This window comes from Cibotium barometz, chromosome 49 (genome assembly GCF_041138505.1).
Source record: "Cibotium barometz isolate CiBa-2024 chromosome 49, ASM4113850v1, whole genome shotgun sequence".
Taxonomy (NCBI): Eukaryota; Viridiplantae; Streptophyta; class Polypodiopsida; order Cyatheales; family Cibotiaceae; genus Cibotium; species Cibotium barometz.
The window spans coordinates 18,915,871-18,937,994 of NC_141094.1; the positions used below are offsets into that span (position 1 = coordinate 18,915,871).

The following is a 22,124-nucleotide window of genomic DNA, read 5'->3' on the forward strand; positions in this document are numbered from 1 at the left end:
ATAAATGGATGCATAAAAGAAATTATTTTATATTAAAAGAGTGATTTTTATCATAAATGATTTGTATGCATAAACATATGCATAAAAGAAATTCTTTTATATTAAAAGAGTGATTTTCATCATAAATGATTTGTATGCATATACATATGCATAAAAGAAATTCTTTTATATTAAAAGAGCGATTTTCATCATAAATGATTTGTATGCATAAACATATGCATAAAAGATTTTTTTATATTAAAAGTGTGATTTTCATCATAAATGATTTTTATGCATAAATTAGATGCATAAAAGAAATTGTTTTATTATAAAAGCGTGATTTTCATCAGAATTGAATTTATGCATAAATAGATGCATAAAAGAAAGTTTTTATTTTAAAAGAGTTATTTTTCATTGGATTTAGTTTTTATGCATGGGAAGATGCATAAGAGAAATTCTTTCATTCTAAAAGTGTAATTCCTACTAAATTAGATTTATGCATGGAAAGATGCATAAAGAATTTATTTTAATCCAAAAGTGTTATCCTCATCAATTTAGTTTTTATGCATAAATAAATGCATAAGAAATTTTATTTTTAATTCAAAAGAGTTATTTTCATCAATTTTGATTTTATGCATAGAAAGATACATAAAGAAATCTATTTTTATTTCAAAAGAGTTATTTTCATCAATTTTATTTTTATGCATAAATAGATGCATAAAGAATTTTATTTTTAATTCAAAAGAGTTATTTTCATCAATTTTGATTTTATGCATAGAAAGATGTATAAAAGATTTATTTTTATTTTGAAAGTATTATTTTCATTGAAATTGAATTTATGCATAGATAGATGCATAAAAGATTTATTTTTATTTTGAAAGTGTTATTCTCATTAAAATGGAATTTATGTATAGTAAAATGCATAAAAGATTTATTTTTATTTTGAAAGTGTTATTCTCATTAAAATGGATTTTATGCATAGTAAAATGCATCAAAGGTTATTTTTTAATTCGAAAGTGTTATTTTTCTTAAAATTGAATTTATGCCTAAATAGATGCATAAAAGGATTTTTATAAAAGTGTTATTCCTACTAAAGTTGTCTTTATGCTTAATTAGATGCGTAAAGAATCTTTATATCAAAAAATTAGAATTCTCTTACATTCTATAAATAGATGTGATGTGATAGGAATCAGATAGATGTAAATGGATGGATGGAAGTGATATGAATCAAATAAATGAAAATGGATGAATGGATGTGAAGTCCTGTGAATTAGGATGTGAATGAATAGTATAGGATGTGAAGGAATGTTAATCATGATATGAATGAATGATAAGGGATGTGAATGAATGACGGCATGTGAATCGGATGTGAATGGATGATGTGGTTTGATGTGTGAATGATGTAGGTTAATGTAGATTGATGTATGGATGATGTGGTTTGATGTGTGAATGATGTGGGTTGATGTAGATGGATGAATGGATGATGTGGATGTGGATGTGGATGTATAAATTGGATGTGGATGTGGATGTGGATGTATGAATGTGAATGGGGATGTGTGGATGTATGAATGTAGATGTGGATGTGGATATGGATGTATGAATGTGGATGTGAAAACGGATGTATGGATGTGAATGTGGATGTGGAAATGGATGTATGGATGTATGGATGTGGATGTGGATGTGGATGTGGATATGGATGTATGAATGTGGATGTGAAATGGATGTATGGATGTGGATGTGAAATGGATGTATGGATGTGGATGTGGATATGGATGTATGAATGTGGATGTGAAAATGGATGTATGGATGTGGATATGGATGTATGGATGTGGATGTATGAATGTGGATGTGGATGTATGGATGTGGAGGATGTGGATGTATGGATGTGTATGTATGAATGCGGATGTGGAAGTGGATGTATGGATGTGGATGTACGAATGTGGATGTGTATGAAGAATAATGAATGCGAATGTGTATGTGAAATGATGTGGCGTCGATATGAGTGAATGGATGAGATGTGATGACATGTGAATTGGGATGTGAATAAATGATATGTGATGTGAATGAACCTGAGGTGATGAGATGGAAAATGATGTGATTGGATGACAATGAGTACACATATGAATGGAACGTGGAATAAGTAATGTGGGGACTGCTGAGGGATAATGTGGAAAGACGAGAGTTCATTATAGAAACTGTATTTGTGACCTGTTTGTAAATGATTGTTTTATGTCAAGAATGCTAGGGAAGCATTTTGACCGTCTTGTGATTAAGGTCGTGGAGACCTAACTCATAAAGTTGCAACTGATGACGGAGAGTCAACGGAGAACGTCTCGCATAGCATGGTCAGCCGAGGTCTTAACTAGTCTTGGTTCGATTAAAATGGTGAGCTTCCGGTACGGTGGATGAGGGGACCAAGGAAGCGGCCTATGAGTGAAGCGCTAGGTGACCTGTGAAGGATCCTAGAGGGTGCTGACCATAGGGTGCTGACCATACGGTGCTCGCGCTCTGGGTCACCGAAGATACCCACACGTGCATCGTGGAAGATATTGAATCAAGGAGTAAGAGTTGTTTTCTGAAACCAGGCATGGATTTGGTTGATTGACCTTGCTGGTCCTCAAACGGATGAGTCCATGACTCTTTTATATGGATCTGTTGGTTGATCTTGCTGATCTTCCACGGAGATTCCATTTTGTTATGTGAAAATATTGCCGGTTACTATGAGCTAGGAACTATCGAAAAGGCCCCTGTGTGAACAGGTGGTGAGCATTCTGGTTGCCAATGATGCCATAAGTACACAGATGAAGGAATGATTGGAAATAAGGATTCAACCAGAGATTTTGAGGATTGTGATCAGTGACACAATGGTTTCATTAAAGGATTGTTTTAAAGATAGTTGATGCTGAGAAAAAGCAATTTCATATTGGGTGTGTAAGTGGTGTGACTAGTTTTATGTTTGCATGAACATCCGGCTACAGGGCTTAGGAACTCTTTTCTCTGGTACCCGAGACAAAAACCTAACCAAATTCCTAATTGGATCCCATCACTACAGTGGTTGGGCGGTTGTCTAACCCATGGGACTAGATGGGGTTAGGCTGGATTGATGGATCCGTAAATCGAGACTCAATTTCTGTTTAGTTCAATAGATGAAGTAAATTCCAGACAAAAATTGTTTTATGGAAAAGAATCAACGGCTGTGCCTCTCAATGAGGAAAAAAGCGTTGGTCTCTATGATCCAAGTACAATCCTTTTCCCTGATCTGACTATGGGACTTACGGGTTCGGTCAGATGAGCTCAGTTAGTTAAGGCTTTTGACTACGTTAGGGAAAAGTTATCCTCGTGGAATCGCCTGTGCTTTTCGGGCAAAGGAAGAATTTCCGGGTTGGTTTTGGAAAAACCGATGGATTAGTCTCTTGTTCGGATATCCGTGGGCAAGGCCCCGAGTGTGGGACCCTGCCCCGTGCAAAAAGTGCTACTTCCGCTGCTAGCACCCTGAATTTGTTACGCAGTGGGGACGGGGATCTTACAAGAAAGCTTACCAATAAGGAGATGGGATTGCACGTTATGAGCAAGAGATGCTTCAAGAAGTGGCATCATTACCTTTATGGTGCCTATTTGAACGTTAGAAGTCACCATAGAGTGCTGAAATTTTTCTTATCCTCCCAACCAAACCTCTCCCCATGCAAAAGAGATAACTGGCCACTCTTCAAAGTTACAATTTTTAGATATCATATACATTGGGCACAGACAATGTGGTAGCAGTGGATGCATTGTCACGGATGTGGGCTTGCACTATGACATCAATCACGGTGGTCTATGGTGAGTGGACTAAAGGGATTCAAGAGGAATATCTTTTAAACTAGGGTGCTGCCCATATTACAAGAAGGTGATCGTGAAGGTATCCCTCATTACAAGCTTCACAATAACCTCTTATGGTACAAGGATAGAGTGTATCTTGTTTCCACTTCATCGGATGCTACATACCTATGGTGATTCATGAGATACATTCTTCTCCACTAGTGGGTCATCGTTGGTGTGCTAAAGACCTATGGCAAAGTAAGCAAGAGTTTCTTTTGGAAAGGCATGTGGAGAGACGTCAAGATATTTACAATGGAATGTTCTTCATGTCAAAGGAACAAGGATAGTGATCAACTACCCAATGGTTTACTTTATTCTTTACCCATTCCCGATGGGAAATGGACCCACGTCTCTATGGATTTCATTACATGTCTTCCCAAGACTAAGCATGGGTGGTATCAAATATCTATGGTGGTTGATAGGCTTACCAAATCAGCTCACTTCATTGCTTCTAAGACCACATATGGGACATCTAAAATTGCCGAGTGCTTCATGGAGAATGTGTTCAAGCTACATGGCTTGCCACTTAACATAGTATGTGATAGAGACACCAAATTCATGGAAAACTTTTGTATGAGAACATGGGTACACAAATTCCACTATAGCCTATCATCCTCAAATATACTGTCAAACAGAGTGTACCAACAAGTGGTGTGACGTCTACTTGAGGCATTATTGTCATGACATACAATCTTCCTGGGATGAATGGCTATATCTTGCTGAATTTTGCCATAATTCTAGCATTTGAGCATTGGGATGTCTCCCTTTGGGGTTATTTATGGATATCAAGTGTATGTGTATAGTCTTTCAAGAAGACAAGGTGGTCATCCCATTGGTTAAAAAAGAGTTGGAGAGAATGAGATAGCTTCTTCAACTATGCAAGGACAACAATATGAAGAAAGCCCAAGAGGTTATCAAGGACAATGTAGGCATCATGTAAAGTTTTAAAAAGGAATTATGTACTCTTGATGCACTCAAAGAGCCACCACAACACTCTTAAGGGTTCTACCAATCCCAAGTTTGCTCATAGGTACTATGGTCCCTACCTAGTACTCAAAAGAGTTGGTGATTTAGATTACAAGATGAACCTTCCTTCTTTTACAAGAATCCATAATGTGTTCCATTTATCTAATCTCAATAAGTGTGTGGGTTCTATACCTCAAGAGGTGCAGGACCTTTCACCTATGGATAAAGAGACAGCAATCATTTATGAGCCAAAGAGGATTGTGGGAAGAATCTCAATAATGTGTTCCATTTATCTAATCTCAATAAGTGTGTGGGTTCTATACCTCAAGAGGTGTAGGACCTTTCAGCTATGGATAAAGAGACAACAATCATTTATGAGCCAAAGAATATTGTGGGAAGAAGGACAAGAGAGTTGAGCTGTAGAAGCATAGAAGAGTTTGCCCTTGGAAGCGTTTGCCCTTGGATTAAGCTTCATGGCAACCACAAGGTAACCACTTTCTTATGTGTAACAACAAGGTCTATATATGGAAGATGTTTCTTGACCATGTGGCATGATTTTGGGTAAAGAGAGCAAGCATAAAGGGTGGATCCCAAGAAGGTGGAATGTCTAATGAATTGGTGGCCTACTCCCACAAATGTCACTCAATTGAGGGGATTCTTGGGACTTTCGTCTTTCTATCAGAGATTCATTGAGAAATATGCTCACATAGCAACTCCATTGATGAACAAGTTAAAGAAAGAGGCAAAAGACTAATGGAAGAGGCATGTGCAACATGGATTTTGCAAAGCTAGTCAGGACTAATCGTGGGTGTCAGATGCAAAAGGCTTTATTTGGAATTCTTAGTGGACATTTCCACAATATGGAGTCGCTTGGTTATTATGATGAATTATGAAAGAAAGGTGCATCTAGATTAGCCTAGATTATCCTAATTAGCCTTGATTAGGGAAAGCTAGAGAGATTAGCACTAAAGAATATGGAAAGTAAAGTGTAATGAGTATCAAGAAATATGGCAAAAGGTCAAAAGTTACAATACTCTTAGAGCTCATGCCTTATAGTCCCAAGGCCCGTGTGCCCTAATCCCACATGTAAATGACCCTAAGCCCATGTGCCTAGGCCCATCCCATGTGCATGTACATGTAAATGACCCTAAGCCCATGTGCCTAGGCCCATCCCATGTGCATGTACATCCTAAGAACACTTTGTTACAAACCATCCCCTCCTAACATGATTTCATCCTCGAAATCGAAGAGTGGTTGTGCCCAAAGAAAAGACATATACAAGTGGCTATGTACAAAAGCCAAAAATCACATCTATGGCAAAATGTCGATGTCGTAGAAGACCCATACATGAATCTTATGACCCCAAGAGGATAAAGGGCTCCCATCCATGATGAGGCTATCTATGCAATCATGTGGATGGATAGGAAATCCAAGGCATGCAAAATCCAAGGCAATGGTCTCGCAATAATTTAGTGCAAGTGGAAAGGATAAGGAACCACTGTCAATGCCAATGTAGAGAGCCAATGTGATCTTGCTAGGAGATAGTTCAAATCTTCATCTCCTTGTTTTCTAAAGGCTCAGTCAAAGGCTTCATTGCTTTGTCCTCTAAAGGCTCGGTCAATGTTTTTACAAAACAAAAACAAAACAAGAAAGCAATCTTTTCTCTCTACTACCAACATAGATGTGGAAACCTGGCATTCTTGACTCCTTGGTGGCTGCTAAGAATTCTATATTCATGTAATTTGCAATAAGAGTATGGATGGAACTTTGCACAATGCTTGTACATTTAACTGATCAAATAAAAAGGCAGAAATGGAGAGTGGTTTAGATAGCTTGGATGGAATGCATCCAACATTGAGCTTAACTCAGAAAGCTTCGATGGAATCCATCCCACATTAAAGTGTAAGCTCATTGCATCATCATCATAGTTAAGCCAACATTTACCACACACATCATTATCGTAAATTCAATTAGCTTAAAAATGGTTGCACTAGGGAACCGCCCTGGGCAAACAAGCATTTTAGATGATTTCTTGAAGCTCTTTGGTGGCACTCACAAGGCGCAATTCAAAGCAGCAGCGTGTGGTTCTAGGCATACATTTAAACAAGTTCACAGGCTGCAACTTCTCTCTCTCAGGCATTTCAGTGACCCTCTTCTCTCTCAAGAGTATCATAGCGGGCATCATTATCGTCGTTAATTTGCCGCTTTGTAGCAACCACAGGAGTAAGCCTAGCCACTAACGCAAGCTTTTGTGAGAGTTGATGCTATACCAACTGTACCTTTAGCTTCGGACACCTACGCTCAAGTTATCAGTTCACGGCATGAAAATATATATATATATATATATATGTATATATATATATATGTATATATATATATGTATATATATATATATATGTATGTATGTATGTATGTATGTATGTATGTATGTATGTATGTATATATATATATATATATATAATAGTAGCTTCATCATCATTAGCAAGGGTTGAAGAGCTAGGAAGCAAGGGTTGAGAAGCAAGGGCTTTTATTTTAAGTGTGGAAAGAGTGGTGGTCGCGCTGGTATATTTGCAAAACCAGGAAAGTTGTGGCCACTATGATTCTCATGGATGAGGGAGAGGACGCCAATGGATGATGAATTTCCATTTGATGTTGGTGCTATGGATAATGGACACATTAATATGATCAACATCACATCCCAAAAGTCTTAAATTTCTGAACTTTTAGTATGTGTTTGTTTTATATCTAGAGAGATAAGGGTGGATCACAAGGATCCAAGTACCCAAAGATCAGTGGGATCCATCAATGAGAGAGTTACTCATATTCTAGTCGATTCGGGGAGCACTCATAGCTTTGTCAACAATCACAAATCTCTTAACTCTTTCAACCTCACTCTGATGGAGTTTCCCATTACATTCCAAGTACAAGAGGCCAAGGTGAAAAGGAGGAAACTAGGATGGCATGCCCTTCTACCAAGGTTGTTTATCATCTTCATACACTTGGGAAGGTGATTTAGTGGTATTGGACATGGGTCATATTTATTTGATAATAGGGTGTGACTGGTTGTCAAGTGATTTAGTGGTATTGGACATGGGTCATATTGATTTGATAATAGGGTGTGATTGAACCGTCTTTACTTGTGACTTCCATATAAATCTTCAACAAGGGATCATAAGCTTTGACCATCATGGGAGAGCAAGTAGTGCTTGTTACAAAATCACTTATATAAGAGTTCTCTTTGATCACCCCAAAGAAATTAAAAAGGGAACTCAATACTCTTGGCACCATCTATGTGCTGCATTTGGCCCCAAGAAAGGATGGACAACACATAGATAAAGAAATGGCAACCCTTCTTACGGAGTTTGAAGATATTTTTCAAGTTCCAAAGAGTTTGCTACCCAAGAGCGAGATTGATCATTCCATTGTACTTGAACCAAATGCAAAGGCCATCAATAAGCCTCCCTGTCAATTGTCTAAGGTGGAAAGAGTAGAAGTGGCTAAGTGGAAGATCTACTTTCCATGGGTCTTGTTCAACCCTCATACAATCTTCATTTGCTTAGATCCCGTTCTATTGTGGTGAAGAATAAGGATGGGTCTTTCTACATGTGCATTGACTATCGTGACTTGAATAAGGTCACTATCAAGAATAGGTACCCTATCCCATGAATTGATGATCTCTTGGATGAGCTAAGGGAGTGAAATTCTTCACCGAGATTGATTTGAGATTGGGATACCATCAAATAAGGATGAAGGAGGGTGATCAAGAGAAGGCCACGTTTAGGATTGAAAGGGATTGTTTCATTTTATGGTCATGCCCTTTGGACTAACAAATGCACTAGCTTCCAATCATTGATGAGATGAATAGAGTATTGGCTCCTTCTCTATTCAAGTTTGTGCTAGTATTCTTTGATGACATATTGATATATATCAAGAACAAGGAGCCGCATTTGTTTCATGTGAAGTAAGTGTTTAAGGTGCTTTGAGAGGAAGAATAAGCATTTTGCAAAAGAGAGCAAATGCACATTCATGGTCGATGAAGTGGAGTATCTTGGACATTTGGTGGGAGAGAATGGCATAAAGATGGATCCAAAGAAAGTGGCATGTGTCAAAGATTGGCCAACACCAAGCAATTTAACTCGACTAAGAGGGTTTTTGGGATTATCTTCTTTTTCTACAAGAATTATGGAGGAGCACCATGCATCAATAGCGGCACCTCTTACCAATCTTCTTAAGAGAGAAGCTTTCTTTTGGGATTCCCCTATAATCAATCCCTCTTCAGAAATATAAAAGACTTGTTTCTAACTGTTTTAACCTAGAGAGAGAAAATATTCTAGAGAGAGAATATTCAAATTTTTAATATTTTTGGATAGAAAATTATCTCATCTTATTAAAATAAGTTCCCCTGAAACAGAAATTCGAAAAGAACTTTCCAATGTACAATTGGAATTAATTGGAAATGGGTATAAAGAACCTTAGCCTAAGGGTCTAGATTTTCAGAAATTTTTGGATTATGGTCCAATTAAGGTTCCTATGGGCCAATAGCATCAATCCATGTGTAGGGAGGAGATAAATCCAATTTGTAAAAGAAGATACCCAAAAATGAGTAAATGCTCACATAAGATGAAGAGTTGAAAATGTACAAGGTTTATTAGTAAAAAACTATGAGCAATATTAAAAATATGAGATATTTTGGGTATCCAAAAATGAGTAAATGCTCACATAAGATGAAGAGTTGAAAATGTACAAGGTTTATTAGTAAAAAACTATGAGCAATATTAAAATGATTCCATTATGACACATATGAGTTCTTTAAAGGAGGTGCATATTTCACATAAGATGAATAGTTGAAAATGTACAAGGTTTATTAGTAAAAAAACTATGAGCAATATTAAAATGATTCCATTATGACACATATGTAAGGAGGGGGAGTTCTTTAAAGGAGGTGCATATTTCACATAAGATGAAGAGTTGAAAATGTACAAGGTTTACTAGTAAAAAAACTATGAGCAATATTAAAATGATTCCATTATGACACATACGTAAGGAAGGGGAGTTCTTTAAAGGAGGTGCATATTTCACATGCTTGAATGAGTTTTAAACTCATAAAAATTGAGATATTTCATCTCTCCTCTCTCCTAATTCAAGTCTAGTTCCAAAAAATTAGCTTAACTGACCTAAAAATAGTCAAAAATTGACCAAACTAATTTGGAAAATTCTAGAATCAGTTTGTTTGGTTAGGAGCTCAATTTTTCCTATAAATAGAAGCCTCCCCCTTGTTGAAAAATATATAGTGTTTATGCATCGTTACTCTACTCCACCTAAGCCAAGAATTGTGAATTCATTTAATAATTCACTAGTTTTTGGAGCTTCCCTCTTTCTTTAATCCCCATTAGTGGCTCCATCAACATACTTAACCAATTGATTGGTTGGGGGCCTCTACCGTGAACAAAGAATCAAGCAATTTGTAAGGTAATTAGTGAATATTGATCTTTTCTATAATTTCTCAATGTTTCTCTCTTCTCAACCCCTCTCAAGTTTGAGAAGCTTAATTGGTATGGTTTTTTAAATGCTATTGAAGTTAATTGGTGAATAGTAGTGAAGAGTTACATAATTTAATAAATGCTATTGAAGTTAGTTTCCATTTATGTTTAAATTCTAATGGTTTTTATGTAATTTCTCTCTCTCACTCAAGAAATGGTCATACTCATGACCCATTCTCAATCCAAATCAAGCTTTTCATAAAGCTTTTCCTTAACCCAAGATTAAGCTATGCTTGAGGTTAAATTAATGGCTTTTTTCTATGCTTTTAGTTTATGAATATTGATGATTCAATCCATTATGGATTAATGATCCAATTAGAGATCATTTTAATTATTTTCTTAATGATAAGCTTTATCCCTTAGAAAAATTGAGATTTATCAGTCATAGCCGCGGAGCTATGGCAAAATTTTTATAAAAATTATGCATAAAATAATTTCATTCAAAGCATAAAAAGAGGACTTCCTACCATATTCTAGGAATTATCATCCTAGATTAATTGAAAGAATTTCATTATAATCATGGAGAAATTGAATTTTAATATCATGCATAAAGGATAAGTTTTTATATCAAAAGTGTTATTTTTACCATTTCTATTTCATGCATAGAAGTATGCATAATGGATAAATTTTTATATCAAAAGTGTTATTTTTACCATTTTTATTTTCATGCATAGAAGTATGCATAATGGATAAACTTTTATATCAAAAGTGTTACTTTTATCATTTTTATTTCATGCATAGAAGTATACATAATGGATAAATTTTTATATCAAAAGTGCTACTTTTATCATATTTGAATTTCATGCATAAAGGTATGCATAAAAGTTGATTATTTTATTATAAAAGTGTGTCTTTCATTATATTGAATTTCATGCATAGAGGTATGCATAAAGGTTGATTATTTTATTATAAAAGTGTGACTTTTATCATAATTGAATTTCATGCATAGAAGTATGCATAAAAGTTGATTATTTTATTGTAAGAGTGTTACTTTTATCATATTGGATTTCATGCATAGAGGTATGCATAAAAGATATTCTTTTTATACTAAAAGTGTGATTTTCCTCATAAATGGATTTTATGCATAACTTAGATGCATAAGAGAAATTCTTTTATTCTAAAAGTGTAATTCCTACCAAATTGAATTTATGCATAAGAAGATGCATAAAAGATTGATTTGAATTTCGAAAGTGTTAGTCTCCTTAAATGGAATTTATGCATAAATAAATGTGTAGAGAAATCTTATATCAAATATAAGAATTCTCTTGTATTCTATAAATAGATATGAGATGTGATAGGATGTGATAAGAGGTGTATAAGATGTGATAAGAGGTGATAAGATGCTTATGAAATAAGTTAGGAGGTGTATAAGATGTGATAAGAGGTGATAAGATGCTTATGAAATAAGTTAGGAGGTGATAAGATGAGTTAAGATGTGATAAGATGTGTATGGGATGAGGTAAGAAGTGTATGTGATAGGATAAGATGTATATGGGTTGTGATAGGGCGAGAATGGATGTGATGTAAAAGATTAGATGTGAAGGCATATGGGGTTATATGAATGGGAATGTGGAAATGGATGTATGTATGTGGATGTGTGGATGTGGAGATGGGAGTGTGGATGTATGAATGTGAAAATGGATGTATGCATGAGGATGTATATGCATAGATGTGAATGTGGATGTAGATGTGGCTGTATAGATGTGAATGTGGAATGTGGATGTGGATGTATGTGAATGTGGATGTATAGATGTGAACGTGGAATGTGGATGTGGATGTATGTATGTATGTGGATGTAGATGTGGATCATACAGGCGACGGCTGCTGGTGCTGACCCGTACGGATAGGTGCAGTGCATCTTACAAGCGGCTGCAGGCGCAAACCTGTACGGACAGGTATAGGCGGGTACTGCTGTCCTGTCCAGCAGGTACAGGCAGGGTAGTTCAGTACTGTACAGCTGCAGGCAGCGCATCATTAGGTACAGGCGGCGCATAAAAAGGATTGCTGCAAGTACTGTTCTGAGACGGTTGCAGGGGGGGAAAGTACAGACAGGTACACACGTGCTGCAAGTACAGACCCGCACGGACAAGTGCACACGTGTGATGCAGAGTTGCTGATACAGGCAGCTGCTAGTACAAACTGGTACGGTCAATCCCTCCGGAGCAGAACTGCGCATAATAGTTGGTAAACTCTGAACATATCTTTCTTTCCACTGGCTTATGTCTGCTACAGAGTTGTTTCTTCTGGCCCTGTGTGAGAGGAGGGGTATAGCAGTTTGAAAGGTGGAAACAGAGATTGAACAGTGGATTTGTATTTAGGCTGAGTTTGAAGCCATGAACATGGAACAGTCAGATACGTGCTCAAGGCTGCCCTGTTGTATTGTCTTGGTTGATTAGAGGAAGCCTTGGTGTGTTGCTTTTGTGGGACACAGATCTGTATGTGAATCCTCTATGCTAAGAGGTCTTGAGGGCTGCCAGATTGGACATGCAGGTTTACTTTCCCTGACTGGCTTTGTTGTACTTAGTTAAGCTTTCCATTGAATTTGAATAAAGAAATACCGAAAGGGGCGCCAAGCTTTGGTGTCGTTTTCCTTTTTGTTCTGGAGCATTCTAGCTCCTTTTCATTTGTTCTTTGACTTAACTACTTTTGCAAAGGTGACTGCTAGTCTACCGCACTTTGGTTTCTACCAGAGGCCGGTTTCACCAAGGCCATGACACATGCCCAAACGGCTACAACAAACAGGCAAAAGAAACAAGAGAAAAAACGGGCGCAAAAAAAACGATCAAAAACGGTCAAAACGGCCAGTTTTTTTTCAGGACCGTTTCGCATTCGTACCGTACCGTACGGTACAAAACGACCATTTCGTTTCATTTCGGTTCAACGAAACGTCTGCCGGCCAGAAAACCATTTTGCCAATGTTCTACTCCGGTCGTTTCGCCCAGTCCCGTACTTCAGTGTATGCTGTAGTACGCATCCTACAGACAACTATGGATCAAAGCATAAGGTGCCAAGTTGACAACTCGCAAAGCCCATGGGCAAAGACTAGAAGAGGGACACGAAACCATTCCTACAAGTAAGGATGTAGACTGATGGAGGACTCTGAAAATGAGGTGTTGATGTAAATGGCTGATATCAACAAGTATCAAAGTGGAGTCGCCTAGGGTTGGGAAGCGGCCCAGTGAGGGGGAGTTTCCAAGGCAAGAGCAGCTCCTAGGTGACACTATCACAAATGAGGAGAGTCCAACACATGTTTCATTGCCCAGGTTGCCAACACTGGACCTTTTGAACATCTATGCCCCTAACCATAGGGGAGAAAGATCTCATCCTCACAAAATGGCTTCCTCATGCTAATCATTGGGAGAGACTTTAATATGGTTGATAGAAGAGGTGGACATCAGGGTGTGTGGTACACCCTCTTGACAGAGCTGCTTGGGAAAGGTACATCCTCTCTAATCTATGGCAGTGACTGCTGGATTGAGGATCACATACATAGGAAGCCCACCTTCCTCCTTAACATTTGCCCTAGTAGAAGGAGAGATGCAGGATGTATTTATGCCCGCCTAGACCACTTCTATATATATATATACCTTCTTAAGGTCAGAAAAATCTGAACGTACGAATTGAGAGATTTGATAGAGAAATAATAATGAAGAAGGACAAACACAAAAACAAAGCATTTGAAAGATCAAAAATAACCTAACTAACAGACCTAGCTACTAAGGAGAGGAAATCAAAAGATAATATCAAACGAAGACTTTTAATTAAGACATTAACAAAAAAACAAAAAACAAAAACAAACAAACAAAACAAAACAAACAAACAAAAAAACAAAAAACAAGAAAACAAGAAAACAAAACAAAACACTTACATGAATGAAAGAAACTTTAAAAAATAAATAATAATAAAAACACACACAAAAGTATACACACACTTCTATGTTGATGATTGGGTTCTTGACACGAAGGATTTATATGCACTGCAGATGGCACTTCTGAATCCGATCATTGTCCAGTGGTTCTAAGCATCAAAGGGCTTCGGCAAGATGGCTCTTCGCGCCATGTGCGCATTCCTAAACACTTTTACTCAAATGATAGGCTCTCCCGTCAGGTGATTGGCATTTGGATATCTCGACCTTTCTAATGGCCCACAAGGTGTGGCTTATGCATTACAGCTGATCAGCCGGCCACTGTCCAGTGGTTCTGAGAATCAAAGGGCCTCGGCAGCATGGCTCTTCGCACCATGTGCGCATTCCTGAACGTTTTTACTCATATGACAAGCACTCCCGTCAAGTGATTGACATTTGGAGATCTCGACTTTTCTGATGGCCCACAAAGGTGTGGCTTATGCATTACCCATTAGATGAAAGGTCAAAGGTTATTCTTGGGTGTTCAGAGATAAAGGTTGCAGAGCAAAGGCCAAGGGCATGCAGCCAAGGCTTATGGATCAGCAGAAGCAGCTGTGAATCAGCAAGAACCGGCAACCCTCGTCTGCGTTAGAGCATGCACAAGTGGAGGACAGCCAAGAACTTTTTGGACAGCCATGAACCTTTTGGTATGTATCAATAGATTTGCATGCATGAGTAGGATCTAAGGTCAGATCCAAGAACTATTGTTTGTATCATCATCTTTTGCAAGTAGATTAGGGCTACATCTCTTGTTTTTTGTGTGTTTGCTAGATGATTAGGATTGGTGTTATTCTAGTCTTAGCGTTAATCCCAAGTTTAAGTCTTCTGGTGTTAATACTCATGTGGCATGAGTACATTCATGTTTATGTATGTTAGAGCATAGTTTTATGCAAATTAAAAGCACTCACCTCATGTATTTCTACTTGGTGGATTGGTCTATTTGAGGATCCCTAAAGACTCTCTGATGCCAAACTCTCCATATTGGAAGAGTCTACAAAAGATCAACTTTTATTGTGGGCCTTATCGAGTCGTTCGCATAATGAATGTACCTTACGAGTTAGAGACTAGAGCACAAGTATGAAGCTATATCAAGTTTTTGATGTGAGGTGATTGAAAGGGAGAGGAATTGGGAGTTGATGCTAGTTTAGTTTGTATCCAAGAACTAGTTTGCATAATAGAGGGTCTACTTGTGTATGTTCCTCATGAACCAAAAGGTGCTAAGCCATAGGAAAATATCCTTTGAGAACCAGCTGTATATGAGGTACTGATAAAGTGGAAAGCTAGATCTGATGATGATAATGCGTGGCAGAGTGTGGCGTCATGACAACGACAGTTCAATGATTTTGCTAACAACTTTCTCTTGTGGAGTACGTCAATGCTATGAGCAAAAAATTACGAGCAAGATTCTTTCGAGCGAGAAAAAGAAGACCGACACCCAACTATAGTTCTCTTTGAAACTACAGGTGGTGACAAACGAGAGAGAGAGAGAGAGAGAGAGAGAGAGAGAGAGAGAGAGATTGTAAGATAGATTGAACATGTAGTCATGGCAATCCACCTAATTGTCACCATAAGATCTACCAAGCAATAAGACCTATGTATGTGTGTGTATGTATGTGTAGTGTGCATGCATATGTGTGTGTATATATGTGTGTGAGTCTTTTAATTCACTTTTATATGTGCGCACAAAAATGACCAAAATAGCATAATTAAAACATAATATTAAAATCACTTGTAGCAAAGATGTCCAAAACTTAAGGCAATACACGTAATTCATGGAAGGGAAAAAAAACCCTATTATTGCAGTTATTCTGAAATAGCAATGTCATCTACAAAATAACATTTTGGTCTCTTCTTAGATTGCCGAGTAGTGTGATCATAACGAGTGTCTGCCTCCATCTCTCTTGCCATGCTCTCTGCATAAGAAGGCAAACAACTACAAAATGGTCAACAAACATTGAACCTTATCATCTGAATATTTCAAAATTCCATGGTGCTTTCAAAGCATAGAGATACTCACTAGTCCAGTGGAACATCTGTGATTGCCAAACTCTCCTCATCATCCCCAAGCAAATCTCCAAACCCACCACCCAAGTCAGCAGTTCCAGTGCTGACTTTATAGTAATTATCTACAAATGGCATCAAATGACTGGTACATATCTCATCATCTCTCTCAATCACCATGCACAATCGTGCACTGTGCATAGCAGCTCTCATAACAGAGCCAGTCCCACCTCCCATCTCAAGCACTGAGCCTAAATGTGGACATAAGGCCTCCATGAAGAACAACATCAGGGGGACACTCTTTTCAAGTGGGCCCCTCCAACCTCCACTCTTACCATCACGCTTAGCCCTTGCAGATGAAGGCAAGCAATGGACCAAGACCTCTTTGGAGAAGTCTAAGTCCAACGCTTGTCCTACCTACAAAAAAGAAAAAGAAGCAAACACAACTAAATTATCCATTCAAGGAATGCACAACACAATAGCACAAACCGCACAAACCTTACACTTTATAACTTACCTTTTGAGCATTCAAAAGGTTAACAACTGGTTTTTGGCCAGCCTTATGGAAGGCCACCACATGCAGCAATGTCATCTACATGTAAATACAATAATGAGAGAGAGTATTATTTTCAACAACTTGCAAGCTACTTAATAAACATCAATATAAATGTACATGGTAGCATTACCTTTGTAGACACTCCTAGTCTTGTTTCATAGCTGTAAGGCTCTGAAGAGTTTAAAGCCCAACGAAATCCGGCAACCATGCGTGTCCTAGTAGCAACTCGCTCCACAAGAGAAAGGTGAGTAGGACTAGTGATAACCAAAACCCAACCCAAGTCATCCATCACAGCATTGGCCACCACCAAAGAACTCTTTATATGATCCTCACTAATTTGATTCCAATAAGGAATCCCATCATCAAAGCCTGCAACTGGAGTTCCTGAGAAAAGACAATCCAAGAAAACAAGCCAAAATAGAAAGCAAGTTTCAAAAAATGTTACAAATAAGAGGTGTGCCAAGAGAGAGGTTCCATTGGAAAAGGGGGCAGGTCTTTACAAACCTGTTGGCAAATCAATGACAGTGAAGTCAATGCTCCAACTACATGGCTTGCCTCCTCTGAATTTTTGTTGTAGGGAGTGACTCATGAAAAATTGTCTCATGACTTCAAAGCCCTCCTTGAAATTATGCTCTAGCAACTCTTTTCCCAACTGAATATAGTCATATGTCCATACATTCACTTGACTTCTCACACCAAGCCTCTCTTGCTCACGAAAAGCAGTCAATGAAACAAACCCCGATGGATTTGCACCACTTCTTGGAACTGCATGATCAAGCACTATATGATCCAGAAAACCAAAAAATGCATCCATTTAAAGAGTACACATTTGTAACATTATATGCAATCCTACATCAATATAGTAAACTTACCTTGACTCTCATTCACAGGCTTATTTGGTGGTCGTCCCCCCTTATTTGAGGCTTGAATTTGTTCCTGTAGGTCCTTTTCCTTCAAGGCTCGCAATTCTTCATCGATCCTTTTCTTCTCCTCCTCATTAACAGAACCTGAAGAACCAGAGTCAGACATGCACTCCCCCTTCAAATGCCGCAAGTATATCTCTTTGTCCTCTTCCAAACATTCCCCCCTCTTCATGTCCAGCCACTAAGGGCACTTCTTCCTCTCCCACTCAGTTATCATCAAAGCCCCACCTGTCTGGTTGTTTTCTCTAAAGATAGAACATGAGTACATGCTGAATGTAGAATCCACTATCCATGCCTTACAAACATGAGGCAAGAAAGGCATTTTCTTCGTAGAGATAAGCATCAGCAAATATCTAAACCCAAGCAAAAAAACAAACTTTTAGAAAAGCATAATATTACAATATTTCTAAACAGCAATACCACTAAACTTGATATCTTATTTCTCACCTGTAGACCAAACGTCTAGAAGCATTTTTTAAGTCAACATGTTTTGCTGCTGGCGTTGCCACATTCATCTCTCTCTCAAATGAATAAAACAATACAGCTCGATACCTCCCAACAATGTCCATGAAGTATGTTTCCAAACTTGGCTCTTGAGGCAATGTCAGTTTCTCCTTGCCGATATTAGAATCCACCACCTGTTTTACCAATCTGGCTGCATCCTCTAGCAATTGGTCCATCCACACCTCCTTGGCCAACCATGAAATGTATTGATGGTCTCCAAGAGGCATCCCATAAGATTGCTTTACATTGTCATCTTGTCCTAGAAGCTTTAGCATTGAGCATTTAAGAATTGGAGAACATGCTGCTGAGGATAGCGCATATAATTTCTCCAAACTAATTTTATATTGGGGCTCTTCAAAGGGAAGCTTCCACAATATCTCAAACCATTCTTTGCCATTTGATGGATTAACCACCGAAAGCATCTAAGACATAAAAGCAATATCCTTTTACACAAAAGCTTAAATAGCCAGTCATTCCTTTAAAACTCAAAAGAAAGGTATCCAAAAATACATGAAAGTGAATATCAACAAACCCTTATCATTTTTCTATTGTAAGTCTTGATAACATTCTTCTTTGCCTTTGTCACCTCCACATCTCTATCCTCTTTGGAAAGTCCTGGATTGATCTTCTTGCATGCTACCTCAAATGCTGTGTCCCATTTTCCCTGCAATAAAAAATGAAAAACCCAAAAAACAACAAAAAGTAAAAAAAAAAGAATCATAGAATGAATTGAAACCACTTTCTCAAAAGAAAACCTACCGCAAAAACCATGCGGCCTAGTATTGACTGGGTCAAGGGATACCACACCCTTTTTCCCATGCTTGCCTCTCTTGCTCTCACGGAGGCAATGTGATTCTTTTCCGCTTCAGTGAAACTCTCCATGAGAGGTGTCTCATCCAATGCACAAAGGGTACTTGTGTGATAGAGATAATCCTTCAGATTTGTAATAACAATGGCCTCTTCATGCATCCTAAATAAAGATTGACAATAGTCAATACTAACAAATCCTAGTGCAAAAATACAAATTGAAAAGAAATTCATTCATTATATAGAGAGATATGGGAGAGAATCTTACAAGTTAATTCTCTGTAGAGTAGCCACAAGAACCTGCTCATCTTTTTCATTTGGTACAATGAACTCAGCTTGAACTCTGATATGCTTTCCCTTGTTATTTGCAAAACTCTCATTGATACACTCCATCCAAGCTGCAGTCCTGTGATTACCCTCCCATACAAAAAACATTTTCCCCCTCAACATAGACCACTCTTCCTTAGATTCAAGCTCCTCCTCAAACTCAGCATTGATAGCCTGCCAATGCCTATCCCAAGTACTTGTTATTGTTTCATCAACATCCAAGGTAGACCCATCAGGCAAATTAGTTGACAGAATCAAGCTACCCTTCATTGCCATATAGCCCTCTTTTTCCAAAACTGACTTTAATCTGGACAAATCACGTCTAAGCTCTCTAACCCTTTCATTTATCCTGCACCTGCAAAGGGGAATCCTAGGTGCTAGAATTCCAGGATTAAGAGCCAACCTAGACAAAAAGTCAGAACCATCTGCCTTAGAGATTGCTTGAGGAATCAGCTCGTCAGGTGTATCATCCTTATCTTTTGAATCATCTTGTGTAGCTGCAACATGAACTAGTTCTTTACTAGTAGCCAGATTTGTGTCTTCAACCATTTGTTCATCCTCTTGTTTATCTTCAAGATGCTCCATGCTCTCAGTAGGCTCCATGGTTGATTTCTTGGTACTAGCATTAGATGCTGCAAGAGTTTTTCTCTTTCTAGTCTTCACTGCCTGCAAGAATATATATATATATATGATAGAGAGAAAATATTGGGTTTTTCAATTACATGCCATTTAAAGAAGCCAAAAGTCTCTTTGCAAAAACACATACACCCATGCCTGTTATAAAAGAAAGCCACAAGGGCAATAACTTTGCAATGACCACAAGGGCTGTAACAATCTACATCCAAAAAGCTCTAGGATAGGCAGAGCATAAGCACACAAAGGGACACTTTCGCCATAGCAATCTACATCTCTACATGACTACATGCAATGTTGTTTCTTGATTGGAGCAGCCTTTATGGTTTTTGGCCAGCCTTATGGAAGGCCACCACATGCAGTAATGTTTCTTGTTTGGAGCTATATCTTTTGGAGAAAGTGTGCAACGTTGCTCCCTCCTGCTAGTTTCGCCAGCGAACTATGTCTTCCACACCTCTTCTTTGTCTCCACACTAGCAATGCACATCAGTAAGATGTTGTCAACCTCATCCACGAAATCCCCTGCTCCTTGAGCTACTTGGGGGAGGACAAGCTTGTGCCAGGGGACATTGTGGAGCAGGTTCATGTGGGCAGTGTGACCCTGACTGCTCCCTTTACAGGGGGGAAAGCAGGGCTCCAACTCGAGCTCCGCCGGCTTTACAAGGTTGGGGACACCCATGCCCAGGTGAAGGTCAGACGGCTCAACAACAAGCATGTCAAGATGCAGGTCTCCATTGTCCCCCACGACTCTGGCATGATGAGAAAGCAATATGCTCTCAGAGCAAGCAATGATGCCAATCACGTGGTCACCTTCATTGACTCCACTGAGGCTGAGAGTCTCTTGATCCAAGGTAAGCATGTTTTCTCCCCTCCAAAAGAGCGTTTTAGGGTAAGCATGCATAATTATATACATTCATACCTAGTGCATGCATTCAAATATGCACATACATGAGGCTAAGGGTCGCTTGATCCAATTGTTTCAGGTGTAGGCATACATAACTACACAAGTGCATTAATACATACACAATACATAAGGCTGAGAGTCTCATGTATGTACATACACATACGTACAAGCATATGGAGGGACTGCAAACTGAACCACACACTGATTGAGTAGGAAGAAGATTGATGCAATGTTGTTCCCTCCTGCTAGTTTCGCCAGCGAACTATGCAGGAGGAGCATTGGAAGTTCTCTCAAGCCACATTATCCGCAAGCTGTTAACATCATGCGCATGCAACAGCTCCTCGCAAGCAACATCATCCCTCCTGCTAGTTTCGCCAGCGAACTATGCAGGAGGGACCATTTAAGAGTGAACATTCAAGAGGAAAAATGCACCTCTTTTCTTTTTGGAGCCATTCTTGGCGTAGGTCGTGGATGCTCCTGCGTGGCTCGTGGATGCTCGTGCAGTCATACGATACTATGGGTTTCCCAACAAAATTCCGTGCAGACGTTTTTGCATTCCCAATAGAATTGCTCCACTACGATAGCATCCTGAGCAACTACACAGGAAAAGGACATCATAACTACATAAGTGTAGCTGTTGTTGCTCAAACGGTGAAGTATGAAGTATGAAGGCTGAGAGAGAGAGAAGGAGCGCCAGGGCCCAGGGGTGAGGGGAAGAGAGAGATAAGCCGCCGCCGTAGGCGGCGCCGCATTGAAGACTAGTATATATTTATATATATATGTTTTTTTTAATAAACTAATATTAATGATATATTACTTTGAGGTGAAATTAATTCTAGCAATGACAACTAATATAAAAATCATTTAAGATGCCACTTTCCCTAACCATGGCATGATGCTGTAACCGGGCTTCGCTTTAAGATTTTGTGATCTCAAAAAAGGCGAGGTTTTCTAAATAAGTTTTTAAGATAACTATTTTCTATATCTTAATGTGAAGAAATCCTGAAGATTATAAATTTCAAGATTTCTTTGAGACGCTACCTCTTTGAAGTAATGCTCATCTCCTTCTTTGGTAATTAGTCTTCTTTACTGCTCTTTGCACAATGGAAACTGCATATCTAGAGGACAAATTTGGAAGTAAGCAGGTGGAGCTAGCAACCACAAATGGTATCACCGAGGTTTCCAAACATTATCTCTCAATGACCTTTGGATTGAAGGAAGAT

General features: G+C 38.4%; 1 protein-coding gene across 1 annotated transcript; it reads right to left on the reverse strand.

The window, feature by feature from the left end:
- Nucleotides 1-16,042: 16,042 nt before the first annotated feature.
- Nucleotides 16,043-17,899, reverse strand: LOC147610372 (uncharacterized). The gene is made up of 6 exons (XM_086786507.1): nt 17,677-17,899; nt 17,309-17,569; nt 16,935-17,188; nt 16,766-16,840; nt 16,265-16,665; nt 16,043-16,180 (listed from the first exon to the last, which is right to left on the reverse strand). The coding sequence occupies exons 1-6, from the start codon at nt 17,897-17,899 to the stop codon at nt 16,051-16,053; spliced, it is 1,344 nt and encodes a 447-aa protein (XP_086642633.1). The 3' UTR covers nt 16,043-16,050.
- Between the last annotated feature and the right edge of the window lie 4,225 nt (nt 17,900-22,124).

Excerpts from the sequence above, each read along its gene's own strand:
- LOC147610372 (XM_086786507.1), bottom strand. The coding sequence starts at position 17,899 with ATGAAGAGGGGGGAATGTTTGGAAGAGGACAAAGAGATATACTTGCGG. Across the intron at positions 17,570-17,676 it reads GCCTGTGAATGAGAGTCAAG|TTCCAAGAAGTGGTGCAAAT; the intron begins GTAAGTTTACTA and ends TTGATCATGCAG. Across the intron at positions 17,189-17,308 it reads TGTCATTGATTTGCCAACAG|GAACTCCAGTTGCAGGCTTT; the intron begins GTTTGTAAAGAC and ends GTCTTTTCTCAG.